The sequence below is a fragment of the Crotalus tigris genome, unplaced genomic scaffold (assembly GCF_016545835.1).
Source record: "Crotalus tigris isolate CLP2741 ecotype Arizona unplaced genomic scaffold, ASM1654583v1 scf7180000019078.1875890, whole genome shotgun sequence".
In the NCBI taxonomy this organism is placed as follows: domain Eukaryota; kingdom Metazoa; phylum Chordata; class Lepidosauria; order Squamata; family Viperidae; genus Crotalus; species Crotalus tigris.
In genome coordinates, this window is record NW_024097364.1 from 360,190 (window position 1) to 383,863 (window position 23,674).

Here is a 23,674-nt window from a genome sequence, read left to right on the forward strand (position 1 = left end):
AGGGGGCAGGAGACACCAGGGCCTGAGAAAAGGAGGGATTCCCAGGAAGCTTGGATGAATGAGCGCTCCAGTTAGGCCAAGCTGGAGAAGAAAGCCTGTGTTGCCTATGGGGCGACTAGGCCCCTTCTCTGCCTGCAGGCCTCAACCTGTACTCAGGCGGTGACCGTCTAAGAAGAGAAACCATCTGGATGTTTTGTCTCCTGAAGACCACCACCCCCCGGTGCTACCCCTCACTCCAGGTGCCTCCCAGCTGAGGTCAGAAAGGGATCCATTTCACCGAAGGCAGGGCCCGCTGGGCCTATCAAGGCCATGCGGTCCCAAAATGGCGGTCGCAAGAGAAACCGCACGGTTCCAAAATGGCAGCTGCACGTGGAGATCGACTCCTGGGTATAGGGCCCACCCGAGCTTAGAGAGGACGAGCTCGCAAGGGGAGAGCAGTAGTCAAAAGCCCCGTTTTTTTGTAGCTCACCAAACCGCCGCCAGACAGCTGATCAGTGCTTTTCTCACACGCGCACACCTCCTCCTGCCGAAATCCTGCCGATCGGAGCTTAGGGAGCTGAAAACGGCCCGAAATTCCTTTCCGAGGCTGAAGCAGTCCATCCGCATCAGCAGCTTGCAAGCCAGCTGGGAGAGTCCCAGGGGTTGCCTTCTGCCTGTATCTATCAACAGAGCTGCAGCCGCAAGTTCCGACAGTGAAATTGACTCCTTAGCTGGTTGGGGCTAACAGCCGTTAGTCCCGAGCCATCCGGTGAGTTGTTTTCTCTCTCTCTAATTTGGCTGAGGGAAGAAGGGGGGAAGGGGGGTAGTAGGAAGGAACCCCTTCCTCCGCAAGGGCTTGAATAGCCCTGATGGAGTAATTGAGGAGATAATTTCTAATTCCTATGGGAAGGGATTGGCAATTTGGTACTAATAATCAATTGAGAAGGAATATAATCCAATTAGTTCTCTTAGACTAACAGCTACTGGGGAAAGAAAATCCACCAATGGAGACTGTACCTGCCTAGAGCCAAATCTGCACGTCTGTCCTGGGCAAGATCAAGTCAAGACTGGGATCTCTATGGTCCAGGATGGGCGTGGCAACTTTGGCTGACTTGATCTGATTGGGCAGGAATACAGTCTAAACCCATTGGTGGATTCTCCATCTCCAGTGCTGGAGAAATATAAAGAACGGTTGCTGGAATTGGGTATGTCTAGTTTAAGGAAGAGAAGGACTAGGGGCTGACATGATAGCAGTGTTTCAATATCTCAGGGGCTGCTACAAAGAAGAGGAAGTCAAGCTATTCTCCAAAGCACCTGAAGGTAGGACAAGAAGCAATGGGTGGAAATTAATCAAGGAGAGAAGAAACCTAGAACTAAGGAGAAATTTCCTGACAGTTAGAACAATTAATCAGTGGAACAACCTGCCTCCAGAGACTGTAAGTTTTTAAAGAAGAAACTGGACAACCATTTGTCTGAAATGGTATAGAGTTTCCTGCCTGAGGAGAGGGTTAGACTAGAAGACCTCCAAGGTCCCTTCCAACATCATCATCACTACTACTACTACTACTACTACTACTACTACTACTATTCACTTGGAAGTTTTGAATCTCATTGACAGAAAAGTTAGAGAAACTGTAGCAGGAAATCAGAAAAATCTTTTTTTTAAAATATATTTTATTGATTTTTTTAACATAATCACCTTAATCTTTGGTAAACAGCATGTTGTCTGGGTTTATCAGACAAAACTTAATGATGAATGTGAAGACTCAGCCAAAGACCAAGAACCAGAAGAAAGCAAACTAGATGTCCAAACAAATGGTGGAAATTGCCAAGAAGAGAAGCCAAAATCAAAAAAAGACAATGATCTCAGGAAGGAATTTAACAAAAAATATCAGAGAGCCATTAGAAAAGACAAAAAGCAATATCACAACATTTGTAAAGACACTGAAGATGGAAACAGATGTGGCAAAAGGGGCGTTGTCTTATCTGAACGCCTTTTCTCAGCACGGAGATGGAGAATCCACCAATGGGTTTAGACTGTGTTCCTGCCCAATCAGATCAAGTCAGCCAAAGTTGCCACACCCGTCCTGGACCATAGAGATCCCAGTCTTGACGCGAGCGTAGCCACTGACTGACCGCAAGACGCTGTGGCTCACTAAACCAGTGGTTCTCAACCTGTGGGTCGGGACCCCATTTGGGGTTGAACGACCATTTCACGGGGGTCACCAAACAATGCAGTCCGCCATTTTTTTCCCCTTTTCCTTAGCTGTGCTACTCCCTTTTATTCTATTGGCTTTTGAAAGCCAATAGAATAGACTCTCTTGAATACAGTCTAATTCTATTGGCTTTGAAAAGCCAATAGGAATTGTCCAGACTGTCTCTGTCCTGCTGAGCCCGCCAAAAGTCTCATTCTGCAAACGGTGCTGCACCAGTTGAGTAGTCCTCGACTTACGACCGGTTAAGTAGTCCTTGACTTACAACCGGTTGGGGGTCGCGGCATTAAAAAGTTTGAGAACCACTGTTCTAAACTAAGACTAACCCTAGGCCTAAATGACCTGCAAGGGTGGGAGTGGATTCTACATCTCCGTGCTGAGAAAAGGCGTTCAGGTAAGACAACACCCCTTCTCCAGCACTGGAAATGGAGAATCCACCAATGGGACATACCAAAGCCTACTGTCCCTGAGGGTGAGAGTAGACCGGTCCAGTATGGCACTTTGATATACGACCTGCTGGAGAACCCTCCTACCAAAGGAGGCTTCCGCCGAGGCAAACCTGTCGATCCTGTAGTGCCGTATAAAAGGAGATGGTGAAGACCATGTGGCTGCCCTGCAAACGTCCTCAATGAACGCCTGAGTGGCCCAGGTCGTGGAAGTAGCGGCACTCCAGGTAGAGTGGGCTGTAACCCGTCGTGGAACCAGCAATGCATCAGCTTGGTACGCCCCCGCAATACATGCCCGAATCACCTGCCAATCGTGGAGGAGGAAACCTTCCGACCCCCTAGAGCAGTTCTTCTCAATTATTTTCTGTCATGCCCCCCTAGGAAGAAGAAAACATTTCGCGCCCCCCCGCGCGACTGTCTATCCAATTGGGTCCTTTGCGTGTGTCACGTGCGTCCAATATGACAGTATTTGCCGAGGTCAAACGAGCCCCCCTTTACAGAGCCTCGCGCCCCCCCTGGGGGGCCTGCCCCACTATTTGAGAAACACTGCCCTAGAGGAAGGACGGAAGGAGACAAAGAGGGCCTCTGAGTTGCGGAACGCAGCTGTCCGTGAGATATAGTACCGGAGCGCTCTGTGGACGTCCAGTAGATGCCATTGCTGTTCCAGATCATGTGATGGCTTAGGACAGAAATCCGGGAGCATGATTTCCTGGGCCCTGTGGAAAAGGGAATTGACCTTTGGAAGGAAAGTAGGGTCAAGGCGAAGGACCACTCGATCCTGGTGGAAAATGTACAGGTCCTCCCGGGTAGAGAGCACAGCCAATATGGAAATGCGTCGCGCCGACATGATCACCACCAAGAATGCCACCTTTTGGGACAGATAGCGAACATTGCATGTTTTTAGAGGCTCAAAGGACGACTTGGTCAGAGCCCGAAGAACCCATGGCAGCTTCCAAGAAGGGTACCTGTGTGCACTACGGGGGGCCTGGTGTTAGCAGCCCCCTTGAGGAATGCCAAGGAACAAGATCCATTACTGCTGATATATGTAGGATAACTGAGAAAGCTGAAGAATATCAAAAAGAAGTTAATATATGCTTCACCAATTGTAGAAAGTTCTTCTACTGTGTTGATCATATCAAGTTATGGAATACCCTTAGGAAAACAAGAACTCCAGATCATCTCATTATCCTCATTCAAAAACGATACATAGGAGAGGAAGCTACTGTCTGGACAGACAGTGCTCCAAACAGACCAAACAGTGAAGCAATGGTGTAAAGTCCCTGATTATTTATTCAAACTAAATGCTGAATATGTCTTGAGGGAGGCTGGATTGGAAGATGAATGCGTCCTTTAAACTGGAGGAAAAAGCATTAAACTGGGCTATGCTGGTGACATTACTCTGATAGCTGAAAATACAAATGATCTGCAAGTTCTAGTAATGAAAATCTAGGGGCACAGTGGGAAAAAAAAAGACTAAATATAAAGATGACCAGACAATATATACAGCAACCAGTCTTAGAATAGACAATGGAGATACCGAAACACTGGATAGTAACGTCTTTTAGGATCAAAGATAAAGGAACCTGCAGTCAAGAATACCTTCTCTTGATATGTTTACGTCAGGAAAGGAGAGAAAGGGGAAAAAAAGACAGCCAAAAATAAGATAGATGGACCTGATTACAGCAGCAATCAGTGCAATGCACCATTGACATGAAGCACCGTTTGATGACAGATCATCATGGAGAAAGTGTATCTGTGTGGTCGAGTCACACCCACTTGATTGCACATAATCATCCAAGAATCTCTATATAATAATAACAACAACTTTATTGTCACTTTGAAAGTACACCAATCGGCATACATCAAAATGAAATTTCGTTGCATACAGCTCTCAAAGGGTCACCACCTCCAATATACACTTCAATGTACGTAGAGCACTGTTGTTATTCAATTCAGATTCAGAATTTTTTTCATTTCTGAGGTATTGCAGATTTCTATTAGCATGATAAGGGAAAGTTTGTTCTTTTTCTTTCCTTTCTCCTTTTTTTTTACCTGATGCTTGTTTATCAGATGCTTATCCCATCTTCCCCTCCAGTAATTCAGAGCAACTTATGTGAGGATTACTGTTTTTATCCTCACAACAAAAATATTGGATAGCATGGTCCTGGGAAGCTCCACCCCAAATGCTTCATGGTAGAGCAGTAACCTGAACTCAAGTTTCCTTAAACTAACTTCATCTGCTCTATTATACTTAATTCTCTTTTGACACGGGGATCAAATTAACAAAAATGCCTTGTAGCAGTGTTCCAACTGAAAAGCACTCCCAAGTATAAATCTGAACTTAATGGATACTACTCAGGATGACTACTGCACAATTCCTCTGGACCAAGCAAGAGCCTATCACGGGGAAAGGCCACTGTGAATCCCTTCAAGTGAATCTGCCTTGAAGATTGTTAAGAATTTCCAGAACTTTTATTTTCTGTGTGACATTCCACAACAATCTTATTACACTTCCATTTTACAATGACAATTGTAGTGCTTCCAAAATAAACTATATACTTGCTTTTCACAACAAAGTATCTAATGAGAGCTGGATTTTAAAGACTTGGAAAGGGGAGATCCTGGTTCAAGCTCCCACTTAATCACAGAATTGTTTCAATTACTCAACCTTTATTTTACGGGGTTATTATGAGAATAAAATTAGAGAAGATCCCGTATATGCAGGACATAAATGCAACAAACAAGTAAATGTATACTCAGAAGAAAAAAATATCCTAAGTTAGTTCAGCTGTTATTAAAGCCAAACATAGAGTTCACTTACAGGCAAGCAGCAATACCATTGGAGTAAACAACACAGGTCCCACCATTCTCACAAGGTTTGTTGCCATCTAGACATTGGACAGCTGTGGAAGGAAGAAAAAAAAAAAGCTTAGTTAGAGCAGGCTGTGGATAATGGTAGGAACTGTAAATTTACATTTAAGCTCAAAAAAACAAGCCAAAAGGCTATAGTCCAATATAAGCTGGAATCACGCAACTGGAAAGCTATGATCTGATCTTAAAAACCAATTCTAAGACCTGCTATTTATGACTACCTCTTGTTTAATCTGGTACATCTTTTACTTTTCTATTCTCCAGTAATACCCTAAAACCAGCCAGCCAGACGGTTTTATCTATTTTCCTTCCATCAATGCAGAACACAGTGTGTCTATGTTTCAGGTAGTAATTCTGCAGTGGTAAAAGCAAGCTTTCCTCAGCCCCAACTCAAAATACTAAAAGCTCTTCTCATACAATATACACTATACAAAAAAATTGGGGGGGGGGGAGAAACAGGATCCTTCTATCTCCTCCCTGCCACTACTAGATATAATTGTTAAACAAGATGATCTCATAAATGAAGGCAAGTTTTGCTATGACAATTCTTGTCCACAATCCCACAAATGAAAATGTTTCTTGCTAAAATATTCACCAAAGGAATAGCTACTGACTGCTATCAGGAGACTTCAGAACAAAGACAGGGGGGACATGAGAATTTGCAAAAAATGTGAAAGTCTGGGGGGGGGGAGATGCTTAAATCTGTTTATGCATAATTAAAATAGTACTCTTCCATAAATGGCTTCAAAGATCCAAGAATTGTTCATCTGGGGGGAAGCAGAAGGGAAAAAAAACCTAACTGCCATGGAATCCTCAGTAAAGTATGATATTGCATGTTAAATCCAATAATAAAAAGTAATTATGAATAGCAAAAATAGTGAGATTCTTTCACAGAATAGGCCTGATTGGTTCCACTGGCACAGCCTTAACCTCTGCACTTCTTAGTAATTATTGGCAACTTTCATTGCTGAAGGTCAAAAGGTAAGCAGAACCCCTGCAGAAGTCCAGAGGAAAAGGATGAATTGGCACATTCTTGACATAAAAAAAATGGCCTCTTCTCATGACCCTCTCCTCTTCCTGTCTTGTGGGAAGGCAAAGCACAGATCTCATGGAGAGAAGAACAATTATGGGATGTATTATATGAAAGTCCAAGTAAATGCATTTTAACTATAATACTCAAACCTTCTAGCCAGGAGAGACATTGACTATACTGGCTAAGAGAGATGAGAATTCAACTGAGAATTCTGCCAAAAACAAAACATGGGAAAGTTTATAACATAGTTGACAATTATGGGACATAGGTGTGTCTACTGCTACCATCCACAACATATTAAGGGATATGTAAGCGTCCCATGTACCATTTCATTTCTTCAGAGCAAATGCTTAAGAGCCGTGGTGATGCAGTGGTTAGACGGCAGTATTGCAGGCTAATTCTGCTGATTGGTGACTGCCAGAGTTCGATCCTGACTCGCTCAAGGTTGACTTAGCCTTCCATCCTTCCAAGGTCAGTAAAATGAGGATTCAGATTGTTGGGGACAATAGGCTGACTCTGTAAACTGCTCAGAGAAGGCTGTAAAGCACTGTGAAGCGGTATATAAATCAAAGTGCTATTGCTATTGCTAAGTGCTATTATGTTCACACTCTCCCCCAAAAATGACAATATAACTTTATTTTACTGAGGAGCCTCTTACTTCACACTGTATAGGCTCCTCTATTCAGTCTTGGATTGTTCTAGTGACCCAGAAGCCTTGTAATGACAATATCAAGGCAAGGACCAGTGCCACAAAAAGCTTAGCAGAGGAGAGGCTATAGCGAACCTTTTAGAGACCAAGTGCCCAAAAACTGGCCCGCGCCCATTCCACCCCCTGCCCCGCTCCCACCCTGCCTGCCCGCAGGGCCACTCACTGCCTCCAGGCCCACCACAGATCGCCCAGGCAGCCCAGCAGCAGCATGGCAGCCACGCCCTCTGCCCGCGCCCCACAGCATCAACTGCGTGCGATGGGGCGTGAGGGCAGAGTCTTGTCTACACTGCCTGGCTGCCATGTCCTTGGTTGTGCTGCTCCGTGTGGGCCATACTCAGGGGCAACTCTCCCCTAGGGGGCTGCTGGTGAGGAGGGGGTCACGGGGGGAAGCAAGGCTGAGGCAACGGCACTTGTGCCCACAGAGAGGGCTCCGAGTGCCGCCTCTGGCACACGTGCCATAGGTTCACCACCACTGGGCTATGTCTTCAGTTGAAGAACTGTGTCAGGTCTTACTACAGTGACTGATTCCACTGCCAGTTCAATAGCCTGAAGGGGAATTTCTTATCAGATACAACCAGAAGTTAGCCACTTATTTAGCAGTGGCTACTCCAGGAGCAACCAGTGGTCTACAAACAGACAACCACATTCTCATCACTCTGCACTAGACATGAAATTCTAGACAATTCCCTTAGAACTGCCCTAGAGAAGGATCTGCGGGGACGGTTATTTGAAAGTAGCACTGAGTTCAGAAATCTCCGCAGATTTCTGCTAAAGGTAGAATCTTATCTTTTCAAGGGAAAGAGATTAACAAAAGTGGCTCCAAAAATGAGGGGCTCTGAATCCCACAGTCATCCTACTCTGAAAATGCTGGAAGAAGTGTTGAGTGGGGCAGGAGAAGGCAATTAGTAAGTTGCCCAGCATATTTCCTGGTAGGGCTTAGCTTAAGGGAAAGTATCGCAAATGCAAGCACCACCATTCCCTTCCAGCCATGTGAGTAGGGTGCTTAAGTGCCCTATGAAATGATCAAAAGGAAATAAGCATCCACTCCTCAAGGAAGCCCTTGTGCAAGAGAGGTACTGTTAGTGCTCTAGGCCCAGTCAGTGAAGGAAATTCAGCTGACGGCTGAAGCCCTCCCTCTCAAAAGCAGAGAGAAGATGGAAGGAGCTGGGGCCCAGGCAATTCCCTCATTCTCAGCCATTTTCCAGAGACCCACTTGTAACAGAGTGCGTGCCCAGCACACAGATCAGTTCCAGACAATGCCTCTCCCCCCTCCGCTGCCGCCCCTTACTCTGTCAGCATGCAGAGCCAGCAAAAATGCTGCAGCAAAATGTCTCTCGGCAACTCTGTGCTCAGTCTAGAGTAAAATAAGCCCTATTTTAACTGAAGCCAAGGTGCCGTACTTTTCACCAACCCCATGCCTTTCACACTGAAGGTTACTACTAGTCACAGGGTTCTGACTTTAAACACCTTGCTGGCATCTGCAGAGATTCACTCACCTCCTTGTATGCAGAACAAAGCAACCTATTTTCACTCTCTGCCTTTGTAACAAGAACTGTTGTTCCCCATATGCCTATATTTATATACATGTGCACATATGTTCTGATAAAAGGGCAGGGGGGTCTTTGGGAAAAAGTCTTTCAAAATTCCTTAAGGACATCTTTCAAATTTGGCATCTTGCTTTTGAACATGGACACATTCTCAGAACAGTCAACCCAAAGAGACACTCAAGGATTTCAGCAGAGATTATTCCTGGCACAAGGCAAGCCCTCGTTTTTCCTCTACAATTTCCTCTTTTCCAGAGCATGCAGCCAAATCTGAGCCAGTGGAATGCAATCCTGGATCCCTCGCTGCTCTCAAAAGTTGCAGCTTCTACCACCGCATACATTACCCTTTCAGCCTCCATGGATTGGGGCTTGGCTAAGAGAGTCTCAATTCTATAACCCAGCGCTGATCTCTAGCTGACAGTGACTAGAGCTAAAGTCAAACACCACACAGGATAGTCTACAGCAGTGTTTCTCAACCTTGACAATTTTAAGGCATGTGGACTTCAACTCCCAGAATTCCACAGCCAGCAATGCTGGCTGTGGAATTCTGGGAGTTGAAGTCCACATGCCTTAAAATTGTCAAGGTTGAGAAACACTGGTCTACAGCGATGGACAAGTTTGAGATGCAATCATATATGCACGAGAGGAAAGTACAACATGGAGTGTGCTGTGACAAAAGAAGGTATCACCTATCAGTGGACTCTTGATATTTGCAGCATTTTAGAAACCTCCATCCTGCATACCTTCTTTTCCATTAAGGTGAATCTAGCAAAAGGGTTTAGCCAGGAAAGAATCCAGATTTCCCTCAGTTCAAAGAGAAGGCTAAACCTTCACATTCAAGCAAGCCACAAGTCCATTTTGATCCACCACCATTGCTTCCCCAAAGAACCCAGAAAGTTAGATCTTGAAAGCTCTGCCTCAGCCCATTCAGAAACAAACAAGACAGCAATTAGGTTTCCTGCCCTTGAAAGAACCATTGGGAATAAGAAAGGGCAGAGGTTACTCAGCCAGGCAGAGATTTTACAGTCAAGTACTGAGTCCCACTGCTTTGACCACTTAATCCTCATGTCATGTTCCTGGCATGACTAAGCTAACTGCCAGGAGCCCTGGCTTCTCACCCTCATCCCATCTATCCACCCTTTCCCCACCAGTAAGCATCACTGCTTGTGTAAACTATATACAACCATGAAACAAGCTTCGATTCACCTTTTCTTCTCCATCTGCCAAATGAAGTGGCTATTTTCTCTCCTTTGGGCAGAACTAATCTTGAAAAGGCTATCTATACCAGTGGTTCTCAACCTGTGGGTCGGGACTCCATTTGGGGTCGAACGACCATTTCACGGGGGGCGCCAAACAACGCAGTCCACCATTTTTTTCCCTTTCCCTTAGCTGTGCTACTCCCTTTTATTCTATTGGCTTTTGAAAGCCAATAGAATAGACTCTCTTGAATAGAGTCTAATTCTATTGGCTTTCAAAAGCCAATAGGAATTGTCCAGGCTGTCTCTGCCCTGCTGAGCCCGCCAAAAGTCCCATTCTGCAAACGGTGCTGCACCAGTTGAGTAATCCTCAACTTACGACCAGTTGAGTAGTCCTCGACTTACGACCGGTTGGGGGTCACGGCATTAAAAAGGTTGAGAACCACTGATCTATACTTTCCAAAGAAACATAAGAACAAGATTCTATTTTGCATTCCTTGCTTTGGGAACTAATCAAGAAAAGGGTAGTTAAGAATTTGGTCTTGTTCATGCAAATCAGAAGCTCAGGTTCATTTGGGGAGGAAGGCTATGAAACCCAATTTAACTAAAGCCTCAGAAGTTAGGAGAGAGGACACATGAAACCAGTGTTTCCCAACTTGGCAAGCTTAAGATGTGTGGACTTCAGTTCCCAGAATTCTAGGAGTTGAAGTCCACTCATCTTGAACTTGGCCAAGGTTGAGAAACATAGCATTAGATCATGCATGTCAAACTCGCAATGTCACATATCAGGACTTTTTCCCCATTGCGGGTAATAAGGTGGGTGTGGTTTTGGCATGATGCATCCGGCCCATGGGCTGGCAGTTTGACATGCCTGCATTAGATTGTCAGGCAACCTTCAGTTTGGATTAGCTCTCTTGCTTTTCCCCACAGCTAAAAAGATGAGGCAAAAAAAAAAAAAATGCCATGTAAATTCACTTGATTTATGTAATTAGTACAGCCTGCAAGATTAGGCTGCTTTATTTTGTTTATGCTTTTTAAAAAACACACACACACAAAGTATAAGGCATACTCACTCAGAATGTGTGTCTTGTGAAGGACAATTCACCTTAGTATCAGATTTGTAATTAATGTCTGATCTCTTAGTTTCACTTCATCATTTGCACCATATTAATTCATAACATAATACTATTATTTTAGACAGATTCTATCAGATGTGCCTTGTAAAAACAAACAAATAAAGCAAAGTTATCATTTAAACTTTCTCAAGATGTATGTATGAAAAACAAATGCTTCCTATCCTGATTGCAGATATTATGTCGATCCCTCACGTAATTAGGCCCTATGCCACTTAGTTTAGTTCTCAAGTAGAACTGGCTGTTCTAGCACTCTTAAGTCTAAAATTTCTATCGTTTCTAATGTGTAATCAGAAAACACCTGGCAGAATCAAGAAAAAAGGAATGCTTTGAATCCAAGTCTTGCTATGCATAAAAGGAAAAGCAGGGAACGTTGGACCAGAATGCTGATTTATACTAATTAATATGCTCTAATCTGCTGATGGCCATTCTACATAGGATAGGAGAACAAGCCTATAGTTCTTAATTTAAAATCTTGCCTCATAAAGCACTTTTCTTGTGCATTGCCTCAATTAAAAATGAAGCAAGAAAGACACGTTCATACAAAACTGTTTAGCTGTTAATCACTTGAGGTCAAACTTAGTTTTTCATTGGAAACAAAGATGTTCCAGAGGATATTTGTAATAAAAAAAGCAAATGAATGCAAAAAAATATTTTTTTTTGAAAAAAGACTATTTTAATGGAAGTAGACTAACTCCTTTTTACAGACATTGGTATCTTGTCAACATTCAAACTTATAAATAAGCTATCTGCTCACTAGTGTGGCCAGCTAAATGTATTATTCCATAGCCATTCCATAATCACTGCTACTCAATTTTATAGAGCTGTTATTTACACTGTACATTTTTATGATGTTTTACTATATTAGTACAATTAAAATTGCTACAGCTAATAACAATTTTTCATCTTCTCGAAGTAATGTGCAGCTATCCTTGTTCACTGCCAAATCCTTATTCAAAATGGGGATTTAGCTTTCCAATTTGAACTGTATATTTCTGATGGGATGCAACCTAACAATCTCTAATGCATGCAGTTGGTGCAAGAAAACATTAGAATGGAGATTTAGCTCCTACCTATAAAACCACCAGACTTGGGAACTGAAGCATGTGCCACATATGAACTTCTTTTGCATAAGCACCAAGTAGCCTCTGCTTAGGTGGGACTATTTCATAGTTAGTAGAGCACCTAGGTTGCTCTCTAAGAACATAATAATGCTTGAAGAAAACTTAAGACGTAGCTTTGAAAAATATAAGGGACCAATGACACTGAGCTACAATTTCCCCAGGGTACATCCACTGTGTCTCTCAGTGGACACATTACACTGTTATTACACATTACACCAATGTGTAATGTGGCTGTGGAATTCTGGGAGTTGAAGTCCACATACCTTAAAATTGTCAAGGTTGAGAGACACTGCATTACACGCATTACAGAATTTACCACAAAGCAGGCAATGAATATTCAAGTAACCTATGCAATGTTAAGCACAAAGCCATCCCATCCACTTGTGTGGCAGATAGCATCAGAAAGAGATATGTCTGGCTTAAGCAAGATAATCATAAACACATTGTTCAAAGCGGAGGAGCAAATGAAGTAACAAATAAGATGAGATTCCTCACTACCAAGGTCATATTGAATGAAAACCAACAGTGTAATTTCAATAAGTAGGTAGACAGGCTGATTAAGGTTTTTAGGGCACTATAGCACTTAAGACATAACACTGAGTAAGTTCATCAATGAGCTTTGAAAGATGGCCTGCCCTTGATACATTATCCAACTTTAGCCTTGTTGTCAGGCTTACCTTACTATCCCCACTGTGTACTTCAGAATTATCTCTTCCCGGATAGTAATAGAGTTGCTCTCTGCAACCAAAACATTTCATTTACACCTGGGTGTTTCAGTTGCAACACAAAACGAAGGCATGAAGATTGTAAAGGTTGCTACATAAGAATGAGATTGAGTTTCACTTCCAAGAAACATTAATCTTCTGCTACTATCCCAAGAGATGTCTACAGACACCAAAATTCTGGTCATGAAACAGCTGTTCCCTTTGAGGAAGAGGAGTCAACATCTGGATAGAGTAACTGGCTGCTAGCTCAGAGCACATCATGCTCAACAAACCTCTATTATCTATCTTGTCTTGTTTTCTTTTCAAAGAATGCTGAAGGAACTCATGGAATTCCTCAGTGAGAAGATCCAAAGTCGCCAGATAAGGAGGTCCTTTAAAAGATATCTTGCTTATCGCTATTGATACTCTCAGTATAAGTGAACTTTGCAATATAAGTGAATACCGAATTCACTGTTCAATGCGGTTGTTTTTGTTCTACTTGCAGCATTTTATATTCTTCCCAATATAAAAAAAGCAATTTACACATTTTTTAAAAAAATGTATTAGATTTATATTCTCCCTTCCATTCAGGAGCTCTAGTGTTCCCTCCTGCTCTTATTCCCACCTCAGGGACCTTGCTAGGTTAGGAGAAAATGTCTGACCCAAATTCACCCAGTGAGTTTCCACCATACTGAAGGTGGACCCTGAGTCAAGTCTCCCAGATTTTGGTCAACAATTTAGCCACAACATCACACTAGCTCTGTTCAATTGTTTAAAAATAAAGTAACATAACTAAGGGCTGTTTATAAACTTAAGGAAGGGCTGGATAAGTATGTTTTCAGCTTCTAGTGGAAGTCCTCCAAAGTAGGGGCCATTTAATTTCTCTTGGTCATTTATTCCAATTATTAGAGTTAACAATAAACAGTCAATGGCCGAGACAATGCCATTGCTGGAATAGGGTTCTACAATACAGAAAAGTTTTCAGGCCAATGGTAGATACCGTAGTTTGAAAACAATACATTAATACAACAAGCATACTGTGTGCTTCTCACAGCTTCTCTTTCTCAAAGATACCTCCTAGACTACAGAACATCTCTCAAAAATAATTTTCCAACCCTGAATGAGTCTTCCAAAATTCCCCATTTTCTTTTTAATGCTCAAATGACACAGGATGTGCACACCACCCGCATGTCTTAGTTACCATGTTGGGTGTGGTTAAGTGATTTCAGCTCCTTTTTGGCTGCCACTTGTAAACAGGGTCTATATATTTGTTACCAAAAAAAAAAAAAAAAAATCCAGATTCTATGCCAGAGTACATTCCATTCTGAGCCAAAAAAAAAAGCCTGTCCCAAAATATGATTGTAAAGTGAGCAAATCTGCATATGTTAATTATATTGTGTGACTTATTCTTAGTCGTGGTGAAGACTAATTGGCACCACAGTGCAGAGCAAACCACAATTCCTCACCATTTAAAGTTTTTTCATTGGTTTTTCAAATGTCACCAGCCTTCGCCCCTCCTTACCTATTTTTATAGCTATAAAGGCTAGAAAACTGCTTTAGAAAACAAGGTCAGAACTGATTAAATACATTTAAAATACGATTATTGAAAAGATAGATTTTTGCATCAAATAAAAATTGCTATGCTTGCATAAAACACATAAACAAGACAGAGCCTCAACTATAAGACATCTGGGGGGGGGGGAAACTGTATCAATTCTCAGCACAGGATTGGAAAAAGAAAAAATAATAATTATTCTAACTATTCTTAGCCCCACTTTTCAATCAAAGGGCTCCAAAGCTGTAGAGTGATATATAAAAGCAAGAGAAACTCCTCTCCCACATTTATAATCTAAGGTACCCTGACACAAAAGGAAAATGGGATAGGGAGGGAAAAGCAAGCAAAATAAAACAAACCACTAATTCTTAAGGCATAAAATCCTTACAGTAATAACTACAGTGCAGCTGGACATTCCTGATCTTATCATAAAATAGCTGGAATGGAATTATACCCAACAGGGCAAAAGAGAGAGATAACAACGAGTAAAATTCTGACCAAAAAAGGGATATTTTGAGTGAAACATCTCAAAAGAGACTGGGTCCAAATGCCAAAGACGGAAAGTGCCCTCCCTCAGTAGCTCCCGTCTCAAGAAGGCTCAGGCTGCCTATGTTTCCCACTGTTTTAAGGCCAATCAACACTTTTCACTAATGCTGCTATAAGTTCGAAAAACGGTGGGGAAACTACTAGATGGCAGCAAAGAGATACAGTGAATTTTAACTCTTTTCTGCCCTCTACGTGTTATCCAGATGTTACAGCCCCTATACAGCGGCCCAATTCCATGCTGCTCTAAATTGGGCACCAGTTCCACAATAAGGTAGGACCCGAATATAACAGAGCTAAGAGGCCTGTTTGAACACATGCACTCGAAATCCCAAGTTGATAAAAGAAAAAGCGGACATCGATTAAAAGTCAGAACCAGCAAAGCTGTATAAGGGCATCCCAAATTCTCTCCAGCTGCCTTTGCAATGCCTTTATTAACCAGCTTGCCATGTGGGCAGAATAAAGAGGCTGAGAGTTGAATGGCCAGCTGGTTGGCTCTCACTGCTGCTGCCGCTGGAGAGGCTGCAGCAGGAAGGCAGCTGCTATATCTCAACAACTCTCTGCTCTAAGTACAGACAGCTTCAGTTCATAGGATCCAGAGATGGGAAGAGAATGCTTCTGCCCTGCACCCAGGGGGAAAGGTCCAACCCCAGCCTGGAAGGAAGCCGTGAGGGCCCCTTCCAGAAGTGTACTGAAGGTAAAGCGCCCTGAAAGAAGGATTATGGAAGCCAATTAAATAGAACCAATTGGTAACTGGACCAAACTGACTCCAGCATCAGGGGAGATCTATGAAAGTACTCCAACAAATCTAGGAGATTAAAATGCCTACTTGGCATGTCCACCTCAAGACTGGAAAAACAAGGGAAGTTTCAAATCCCCAGAGAGAATTCTGCAATTGAGAAGCTCTGATGACTCCTACAGCAAACCTACGGAAACATGGAAAATGTCCTTTCCTGTTTCACACAAGATTATTTCAAAAGAAATAGGAATATGGATGAATGTAGGGGAAGCAATTACAAGAAGCATACTGAATTTAAAAACTCGATTTTACAGGTTAACATCGAAAAAATTACTGTGCAGCTTGGTTTTTAAACAAGTTAGGCCTGGCTTCAATCTTCGCAAATGAATCCTTGCTCTTTTTAATGACACAACTGAATGAAAGGTCTTAAATGTCCAGTCCTAGACCAAATACTTTATAGCAACAGATTCCACCTGTTCTGTAAGGGTAAGACATTTTATCTTGCAAAATCTCTTCTGCAGAGAACACAGTTTTTGAGGGGTCCTGGGTGCTCTTTGAGCTTGCTTGTTTTCTTGCAGACATTTCATTACCCTAACTGGGTAACACCATCAGTGCTAGTAAGGATTGCTGTTTGCTATCTGTTTATATTCTGGTGTCTTGCCCTGTCAGTGTGGGTGGGGGCGGTCTTAGGGATTCTTTGGTTGAGCTTTTTACTAATGGTTCCTTTTCTTGATTGGGGTAATGTTTACTTGGTTGTTGTTCTGAAGGTGACCTTGGAGCTAATCTATGCTGATCTGAGTGCTGATTCCTGATGGAGAGGTGCTGGAGCCTTTTTCTCTTTTGGGCTAGTTGATTGTCTCTTTTGCATAATCTATAGATGTTGTTAATGTTTATGTGTCTATTGATGGCTGATTTGTCAGAATGCCAGGCTTCTAGAAATTCCCTGGCATTTTTGGATTTGGCCTAGTTTAGGATTGTCACATTTTCCCAATTGAAACTATGGTTAAATCTGTCTATATATTGTGAAATTAAAAGAATTTTCATCATGCCTTTTGACTGCCAGTTGGTGTTCGTGGATGCGTTCTGCCAGTCTGTCCTACATAGTGATTGTTGCAGCTCTTACACTGTATGTTGTAGATGATTTACCTTTTTTCTTCTGGAATTGCTGGGTCTTTGGGTTTACTTAGGACAGGGGTAGTCAACCTTGGCTCTTTTATGACTCGTGGACTTCAATTCCCAGAATTCCTGAGCCAGCTTAGCTGGCTCAGGAATTCTGGGAGTTGAAGTCCACGAGTCATAAAAGAGCCAAGGTTGACGACCCCTGACTTAGGATGTTTTGAAGGGTTTTAGTTGGCTTATTTGCTACCCTGATTCCATGTGGTTGTAATAGTCTATTTGCGGTTTCTGAGATGTTCTTGATATATGGCAGTGTAATTCTTTTTAGGGTTTCTGTTGGTTGTGCTGTATTGGGTCAAGTGGTCAGGGATGAAGTTGCATGGGTATCCATTTCGTTGGAATGTGTTATATCGATGCCCCATTTCCTTTTCCTGCTGTTCTGGGTTGCTGCAGTGTGTTTGGGCTCATTTTAAAAAAGTCCTTACACAGCTTCTCCTGTGGGAGGTTGGGCTGTTGCTTTGGTAGTGGAGCACCTGGTTAGTATGGGTGGTTTTACTATAGACTTACATTTCTAGTTTTTTTTTTTAATCTAATGGAATGCAGTGTATGTCAATGTGGAAAAAAATACTGCACATGATCACATGAAATGGCTTTCAAATAAGGACTTTATCAAGCGAAGCGCTAGATCACCACATTGTTATTAGTTAGTCTAACAAAGCAGAAAATAAGAAACAGCCTTGGAAAAGACAAAATGTCTGCTTTGCAAGGAAATGGATTCTACATCTGTTGATGGCAACCCTAACCAAAACTACATCTGTTGATGGCAAAGGAAAATATTTTTTTCCTTCTCAATTCAAGGAAGCCATACATGTTCTCAATCAGTGACTGAATGTCAGACTGGAAAAAAACAGAGGTACTGTTGAAAAGCACATCTGGGTACAAGGCAACCTTCTCATTAATGAGTCTGTTTATTTGTTATTTACTCAGTACTTGACTCAGAGCACCTCAAATCTTCAATAATAATAATAATAATCAATTTAAAGAAAAACATAATAAAAAAACACAATCCAAAAGAACAACATAGAAACACGTAAGCACTATTGGATAAATAATGCAATGGGCCATACCAGTGCTGGTGGGAAAAAAAGCAGAACTTTAATGCCTTCCAAAAAGCAGGCAGGGTGGAGTCAAACCAAATCTCAGGGGAGATGCTGTTCCAAAGGGAAGAAACAGCAGCAGAGAAGGAGGAGCTTATGAGATCCTTGAACTCTCAAATTCTCAGTTTGGGAGTATATCCAGATTTAGCCCTAAGCCTAGATGTCCAGATTTAAATGGCATTCTAGTTAAAGTCCAAAAACTGTAAGTGCCAGATCCATGTAATACATTTTCCTAAAACAACTTGGAAACTTTGGCTAGTCTGGATAATTGCAGCCAAGCCATTGAACAGGATGACTTTCCTGTGACATTTCTGATACGTGCGAAGCCCTAAATGTTCTAGGGACTACATTCTTTGAAAGAATACAGGGGCTTTTAGTGTTCAGGTTCTTTTTAAAAAAAAAAAAAAAAAAGAGCGTTCTTTCTGTCCCATAAATCAGACACACAGTTTGACTACGGTAGGACTTGACAGAGGGCCTTTTCAGTGGTTGCCCCCAACAGCAGAATTCCATCGGAGAAAAGTCAACCTAGCAAATGCCGATCTTCTTCTGCCAACAGGCAAATACACAATTCCCCACCAAATTTTAAACATTTAAGCTAGCTTCCTGAGGGAGTAGGTTTAATCTGGTGGGCCAATTTATTTCTTACATATTGGTTTTTGAGTTTTTAACCAAAGTTTTCATAGTTTCCGTATTGTTGCTAACTGCCGTGAGTGCCATTTTTAGTGGAAAGGCAGAAAATAGAATTGATAAATAAATGCCAAACTCTAGATTTCCTATGTATAACATGGCAGAAAAAGCAATCCCCTCCACATCACATCCTCCCACAAGACAAACTTCCAACCTTTCCATGACCTTTGTCTGGTTCAGCCCTGCCCACCATCCTAACAATGAAAACTTTATTTTTGCCAATCCAAACTCAGAAACTTGGCCTTCACATCACCTAGTTCTCAAGGGCCTCTATATGCTGCTTTGGCAGCTTCAGGATGAGAATCTCCCATCACTTTAGTGCAAATGCAAATTCTTCCAGAGTTATTAAAAACATTCAAGGGTGGCTCTGGAGCAGCGGCTTCAAGCCCTCCTCTGCTAGAGACCGCCAGGATTTCAACAGCACTGCTTTGGAATTGCTCAACCAAGAACAAAGCCCTGTCTATGTCCAGCCAAGCAGCAAGCTGGCGGGGAGAGGAGGAGGAGGAGGGATTCATATTCCCGGGCATCCACAATCTCCTGGCCTCATGCATAGGACGGAGCCACACATTCCCACGCACTGCAGAACCAGCTGGCTGGGAACATTGTAATAAGCAAGGTCGGCTTCCCCAAACCAGTCAGGCAGCTTCATGGGAGAGTGAAACCCATGCTGAATAATAGCCCTACGTTCTATTTACCTTTTGCAGCAATTATCTCATCCCTGGCATCTCGCTGCTGCACGATTCATGGGCCAAAGCAAGTTGCTGCATGACACCCAATTAAATCATCTTATCTCCTGCTTGCATCTCAGTTTATTCCCAGAGCACAAATTGGGGGAAAAAGTGTGAGTGAGCATGTATGGGGGGGGGGGGAGAGAGAAGAGAAGGAATAGATTTCAGGGCACTGACTGAGCCACAGGACTCCCAAGAAGCCTGAGAACTGGCTGCCTCAATTGCTAAGCAGTGCACTCCCTATAGTTTGACTCCAAGATGCTACTTTACAGCCCAGGGATAGCAACTTCTAGGCCCGGCAGAAAGAAACCTGGTACCTTTGGGCCTGCAGCACTGGCTGGAGTGAGTCCGTGGACAATTTTTACAGAATTCCTTGTAGCAACAATAAAATTGTGTAGTCCAACAGAATGTGAAGGAGGGAGACCAGGGGTGACAGCTGCTGCTACCCTACATCTGCTCAAGCCATCACCAAGCCTCTTTTCCCTATCCTGTAAGCCAGTGTTTCTCAACCTTGACAATTTTAAGGAAATGCTGGCTGTGGAATTCTGGGAGTTGAAGTCCACGTGCCTTAAAATTGTCAAGATTGAAACACTGCTGTAAACACAACGCAGCACATAACAAAAGCACCACCACCAAGACCATTTCATTTTAATCTCAGATATAAAAAATGGGGAGGGAGGAAGTCTTAAGATCCAAACTACTCCTCTTATTCACAATGGCTCCCATCACAAGAAAATGCAAATTCTCACTACTTAATATGCTAAGATCAGCACATTTGTCTACCTACACACTTCTTCTAAATTGTTCACTTATAAAGCAAAGTAATTAAATTACACCACTTTTTCAGTTTACAGAATATATTGAAACACATGCTAACCAAATGGGTTAAGTTATGCAATATACTAAGTAATGAAAAATTAAATTTAACACTAATCAAGTTCAATATGTTGCATGATTGCATTTGCTAATTCTTTAGCTGATCCAGTTAAATATATCGTGTGAACACTGCCATTCCGGCTAGTATATTTTTCTCCTATCCAGACAAATCTGTGGATAGCACGTAACTACACAGGCCTAATATGCATCTATTGCACAATCCTATTTATTATTCTGAATACAGTCTTAATTGAATGCTTCTAGTTACTTATCTGTACACAAGTATGTTTTCTAAATCCCATTCTCCCTTTAACCGTTTTGTGAACGCAAATATACAGAACTATCCTCTTGACGTGCATACAAGATCGCTAAACTCCATGGGGAGATTAGAGAAAACTGCAAATCTCTTTTTTTTTTTCCCCGCCGCCCCCCTCCCGGCGTGGTTGCGGAATAAGATTTAATTTGAAAAGAAAGCTGGCTACAGCACGGACGGAGTGAAGCCAAATCCTACGTCCATGCTCCAGTTTTTCCAGCTGCTCCAAGTTGAGAAGTTGGAGCTGGCTGCAAAGAAAAGTTTGCTTTAAGTAAATAAAAAGTGTAAGATTGTTTCCCTTGTAGCTCAAATCAGTGCCAATGAAATAACGCCGGCCGCCTCCCCCCCCCCCCACAACCGGTCCAGCTAAATCGCTGCCCCCTCTCCTTCTTTTCCCCAATCTGGAATTAAACAATGATCGTTTATTTTCTTTGTGGTCGGACTCCAGCAAACTTTTTCCCTCCCCTTCTTCTCACGGGGGGCGGGGGAGGAAGGAGGGAGAGAGGGCAGAGAATTAGCTGAGAACAAGGAAAATAACTTCAGGGACCCGCATCTCCCGGTCCTGGGAAAGAGCGCTCTAAACTTTCAGAACGGCGTCTAAAATGACCCAGCGAACTTCTTTGAGAAGTTTGAAAAGAGGAAACGAAGAGGCCATGATCTCTCGTGCCCAGAAAAGAAAAGAAAAAAAAAAAACCCAAACCAAAAAAACCGGAACGGCTTCGTCCCAAGTCTCCTAAAAGTCTGGATGGAAGGGGACTCCCGCACCCGATCTGAACCAACACCCCCGAAGCTCCTTACCTGCCCCGAGTGCCAGGCGGGCCAACCACGCGACCACCAGCAAGCCGCCACCCAGCCATGCCCGCCGAAGGCCTGGGAATCGGGACGCCGAGCCCATTCCCCCCAGTTGGGTCTCCACTCCTGCTGCCCCCTATAGATCCATGGAAGGGGCTCAGAGCTAAGCTCAGGCTGGGGCCAGGCACCGAGGCAGCGAAAGCTCGGCACCGCCTCCTCGTTCCCCGGACCCTGGGAAACTTCTCTTGAGTTAGAGCGGGGCGGAGCGACCCTGCCGCCCGGGGGCGGGGTCCGCACCCAAGCCCGCCTGGCCTGGCTCGGCTCGGCTCCCACGCTCCCTCTTTCCCTACACCCCACGCCGCTGTTGGGCGGGGAGGGGGGAGGCGCGGAGGAAAGGAGTGTGCGTAAAGTCAAAGACGAGCGTGGCGCTTCGCGGGCCAGCGCTGCTTCCTCTCTCCTTCCCGCTCTTTGGAATTCGGGGGAGGGGGGGTTCTGGTTTGCGCCCCTTTACGCAGCCCCGGGGACCTCTGGATGCCTGGAGGGGCACGGGCGCTACCTGAGCAGGAAGGCTTATCGCCGCTTCGTTCTTTCCACTTGGGGCCGTTGTGGGTCGTTAGATCAGCAAGATTTGAGGGGTTTCTGGAGGGGGAGGGAGTCAAAAGGATCGCCTAGGAGGGGGCTGAGGCACCAAAAAGGGGGGAGAGGGAACAGACGGCCGGGAAATCGCTGGGTGGGTTGCACGCTCCAACCATCAAGTTGTCTTGCATTTTCCCACACACGACCCAACCAAGGCTTCCAAACGTGACCAAAAACAGTTGCTGTTTTCCTCAGCGTCGAAATCCCCAAGGAGAGGGAAAACTTTCCATCCTTCCCCCAGTTGAAAGGTGGAGGGAACAGCCCACAGCAACCTCTGATTCCTTCCAACAACGCAAACTCGGCACGCTTGCTGCTGAACCGGGGGCGGGGAGGAAGGGGGGGGGGAAGAGAGAGAGAGACAAAGTCTAAAAAAAACCTTCCAGAAATTTCTCATTTCTAGTCTTTGAAATGTGTCAAGGGGATCCACCATTTGGGGGGGGGATTTGTGGTACAAAGCAGACCTCCTTCCCTCAGTTTCAACATCCACAACCATCCATACTATGGATGGGGATGATGGGCTTATTACACTAAAAAAATAGCACCAGACTTCAGTCTTCAAGGATTACTAACAGTTCCCTGAGAATTGCACCATCCTTGCTTTCTTTTAAAATGTGCATGGACTGCACACAGACATAGACAATTAAGAAAGAACCATGAACGCAATCCTGTAGAGAATATGTTAACTAGATATCCCAAAGAGGACATTGTCTACTCATAGGGCAGTAAGTACAGCACTGAGAAATGGGAAGGCAGCACAACGAGGATACTTGAGGGACAGTACAATGTACTTTTTAGATTTGTGGGTGAACTGACTTTGTGGAAGCGGCCCAAGAGAACAGCCTTCTCAACCAAATATGGAAGCACAGTGGAAGTGTAATGATTCCAATCTCTAGAGGGATACAGTAAAATATATTCCACCCAATTCAATCATCTTTTGTGCTGAATTTAATTAAATTAGATGAGTCTAGGCTTTTGAAATGAAGGTTTGGCTCCATGCTCCACCCTTAAGTTCCTGAATTGTTGCACTTGAATTATTTAACTTCTTTATCCCTCCTTTTCCAAATGTTGACACTGGAAATATATACTTGCCTGGCTTTGCAATACTATTGAGGAGGGAAAAGTACCAAGACATCAGGATGCAACGATGACAAAGAGGTTATGTACAGCATTAGTGGACCTTGACATCACTCCTTTGCTATGAAGTGATGGATAAATTCAATTTCCAAAATGAGATTTCTACCATAAATACAGGTTGTAGGAACATCGTGCCTATAGTTACCGGTATGCTCTCAGATGTGTTTCTAGGCACCCTAACTCAAATTACATTTTAAAGTAATTTCAATTTTTTTAAAAAATTGAAGAAGTTGTGGCATGCCTCTGACAACGTATTTATTTGTAGCCATGCCTTAGAGCCTCACAAAGATCCCCCTTGAAAATCCTGGGAGGGGCGGAGGCTGGGGACTACTTCACTACATAATACTGTCCATGTCCACCATGGCTGCCTTTTGGGGAAGAGACAATTCTCTCATGCCAGCTGTTTTGCAAATGCTCACAAAATTGCAAACAAGTCTCCAACCTGA

The 23,674-nt window shown here is 43.4% G+C and overlaps 1 protein-coding gene across 2 annotated transcripts in view; it reads right to left on the minus strand.

The window, feature by feature from the left end:
* NOTCH3 (notch receptor 3) overlaps window positions 1-21,725 on the minus strand; it is a 75,370-nt gene extending 53,645 nt beyond the window's left edge. Inside the window, exons 1-2 of one of the 2 annotated variants that reach the window (XM_039359569.1) lie at window positions 21,465-21,725; window positions 5,460-5,541 (exon numbers count right to left, since the gene is read on the minus strand). In XM_039359569.1, coding sequence (XP_039215503.1) covers window positions 5,460-5,541; window positions 21,465-21,561 — 179 coding nt within the window. In that variant the 5' untranslated portion in view covers window positions 21,562-21,725. The remainder of the gene's footprint in view (window positions 1-5,459; window positions 5,542-21,464) is intronic. The other variant, XM_039359570.1, reaches the window with a different exon arrangement.
* Between the last annotated feature and the right edge of the window lie 1,949 nt (window positions 21,726-23,674).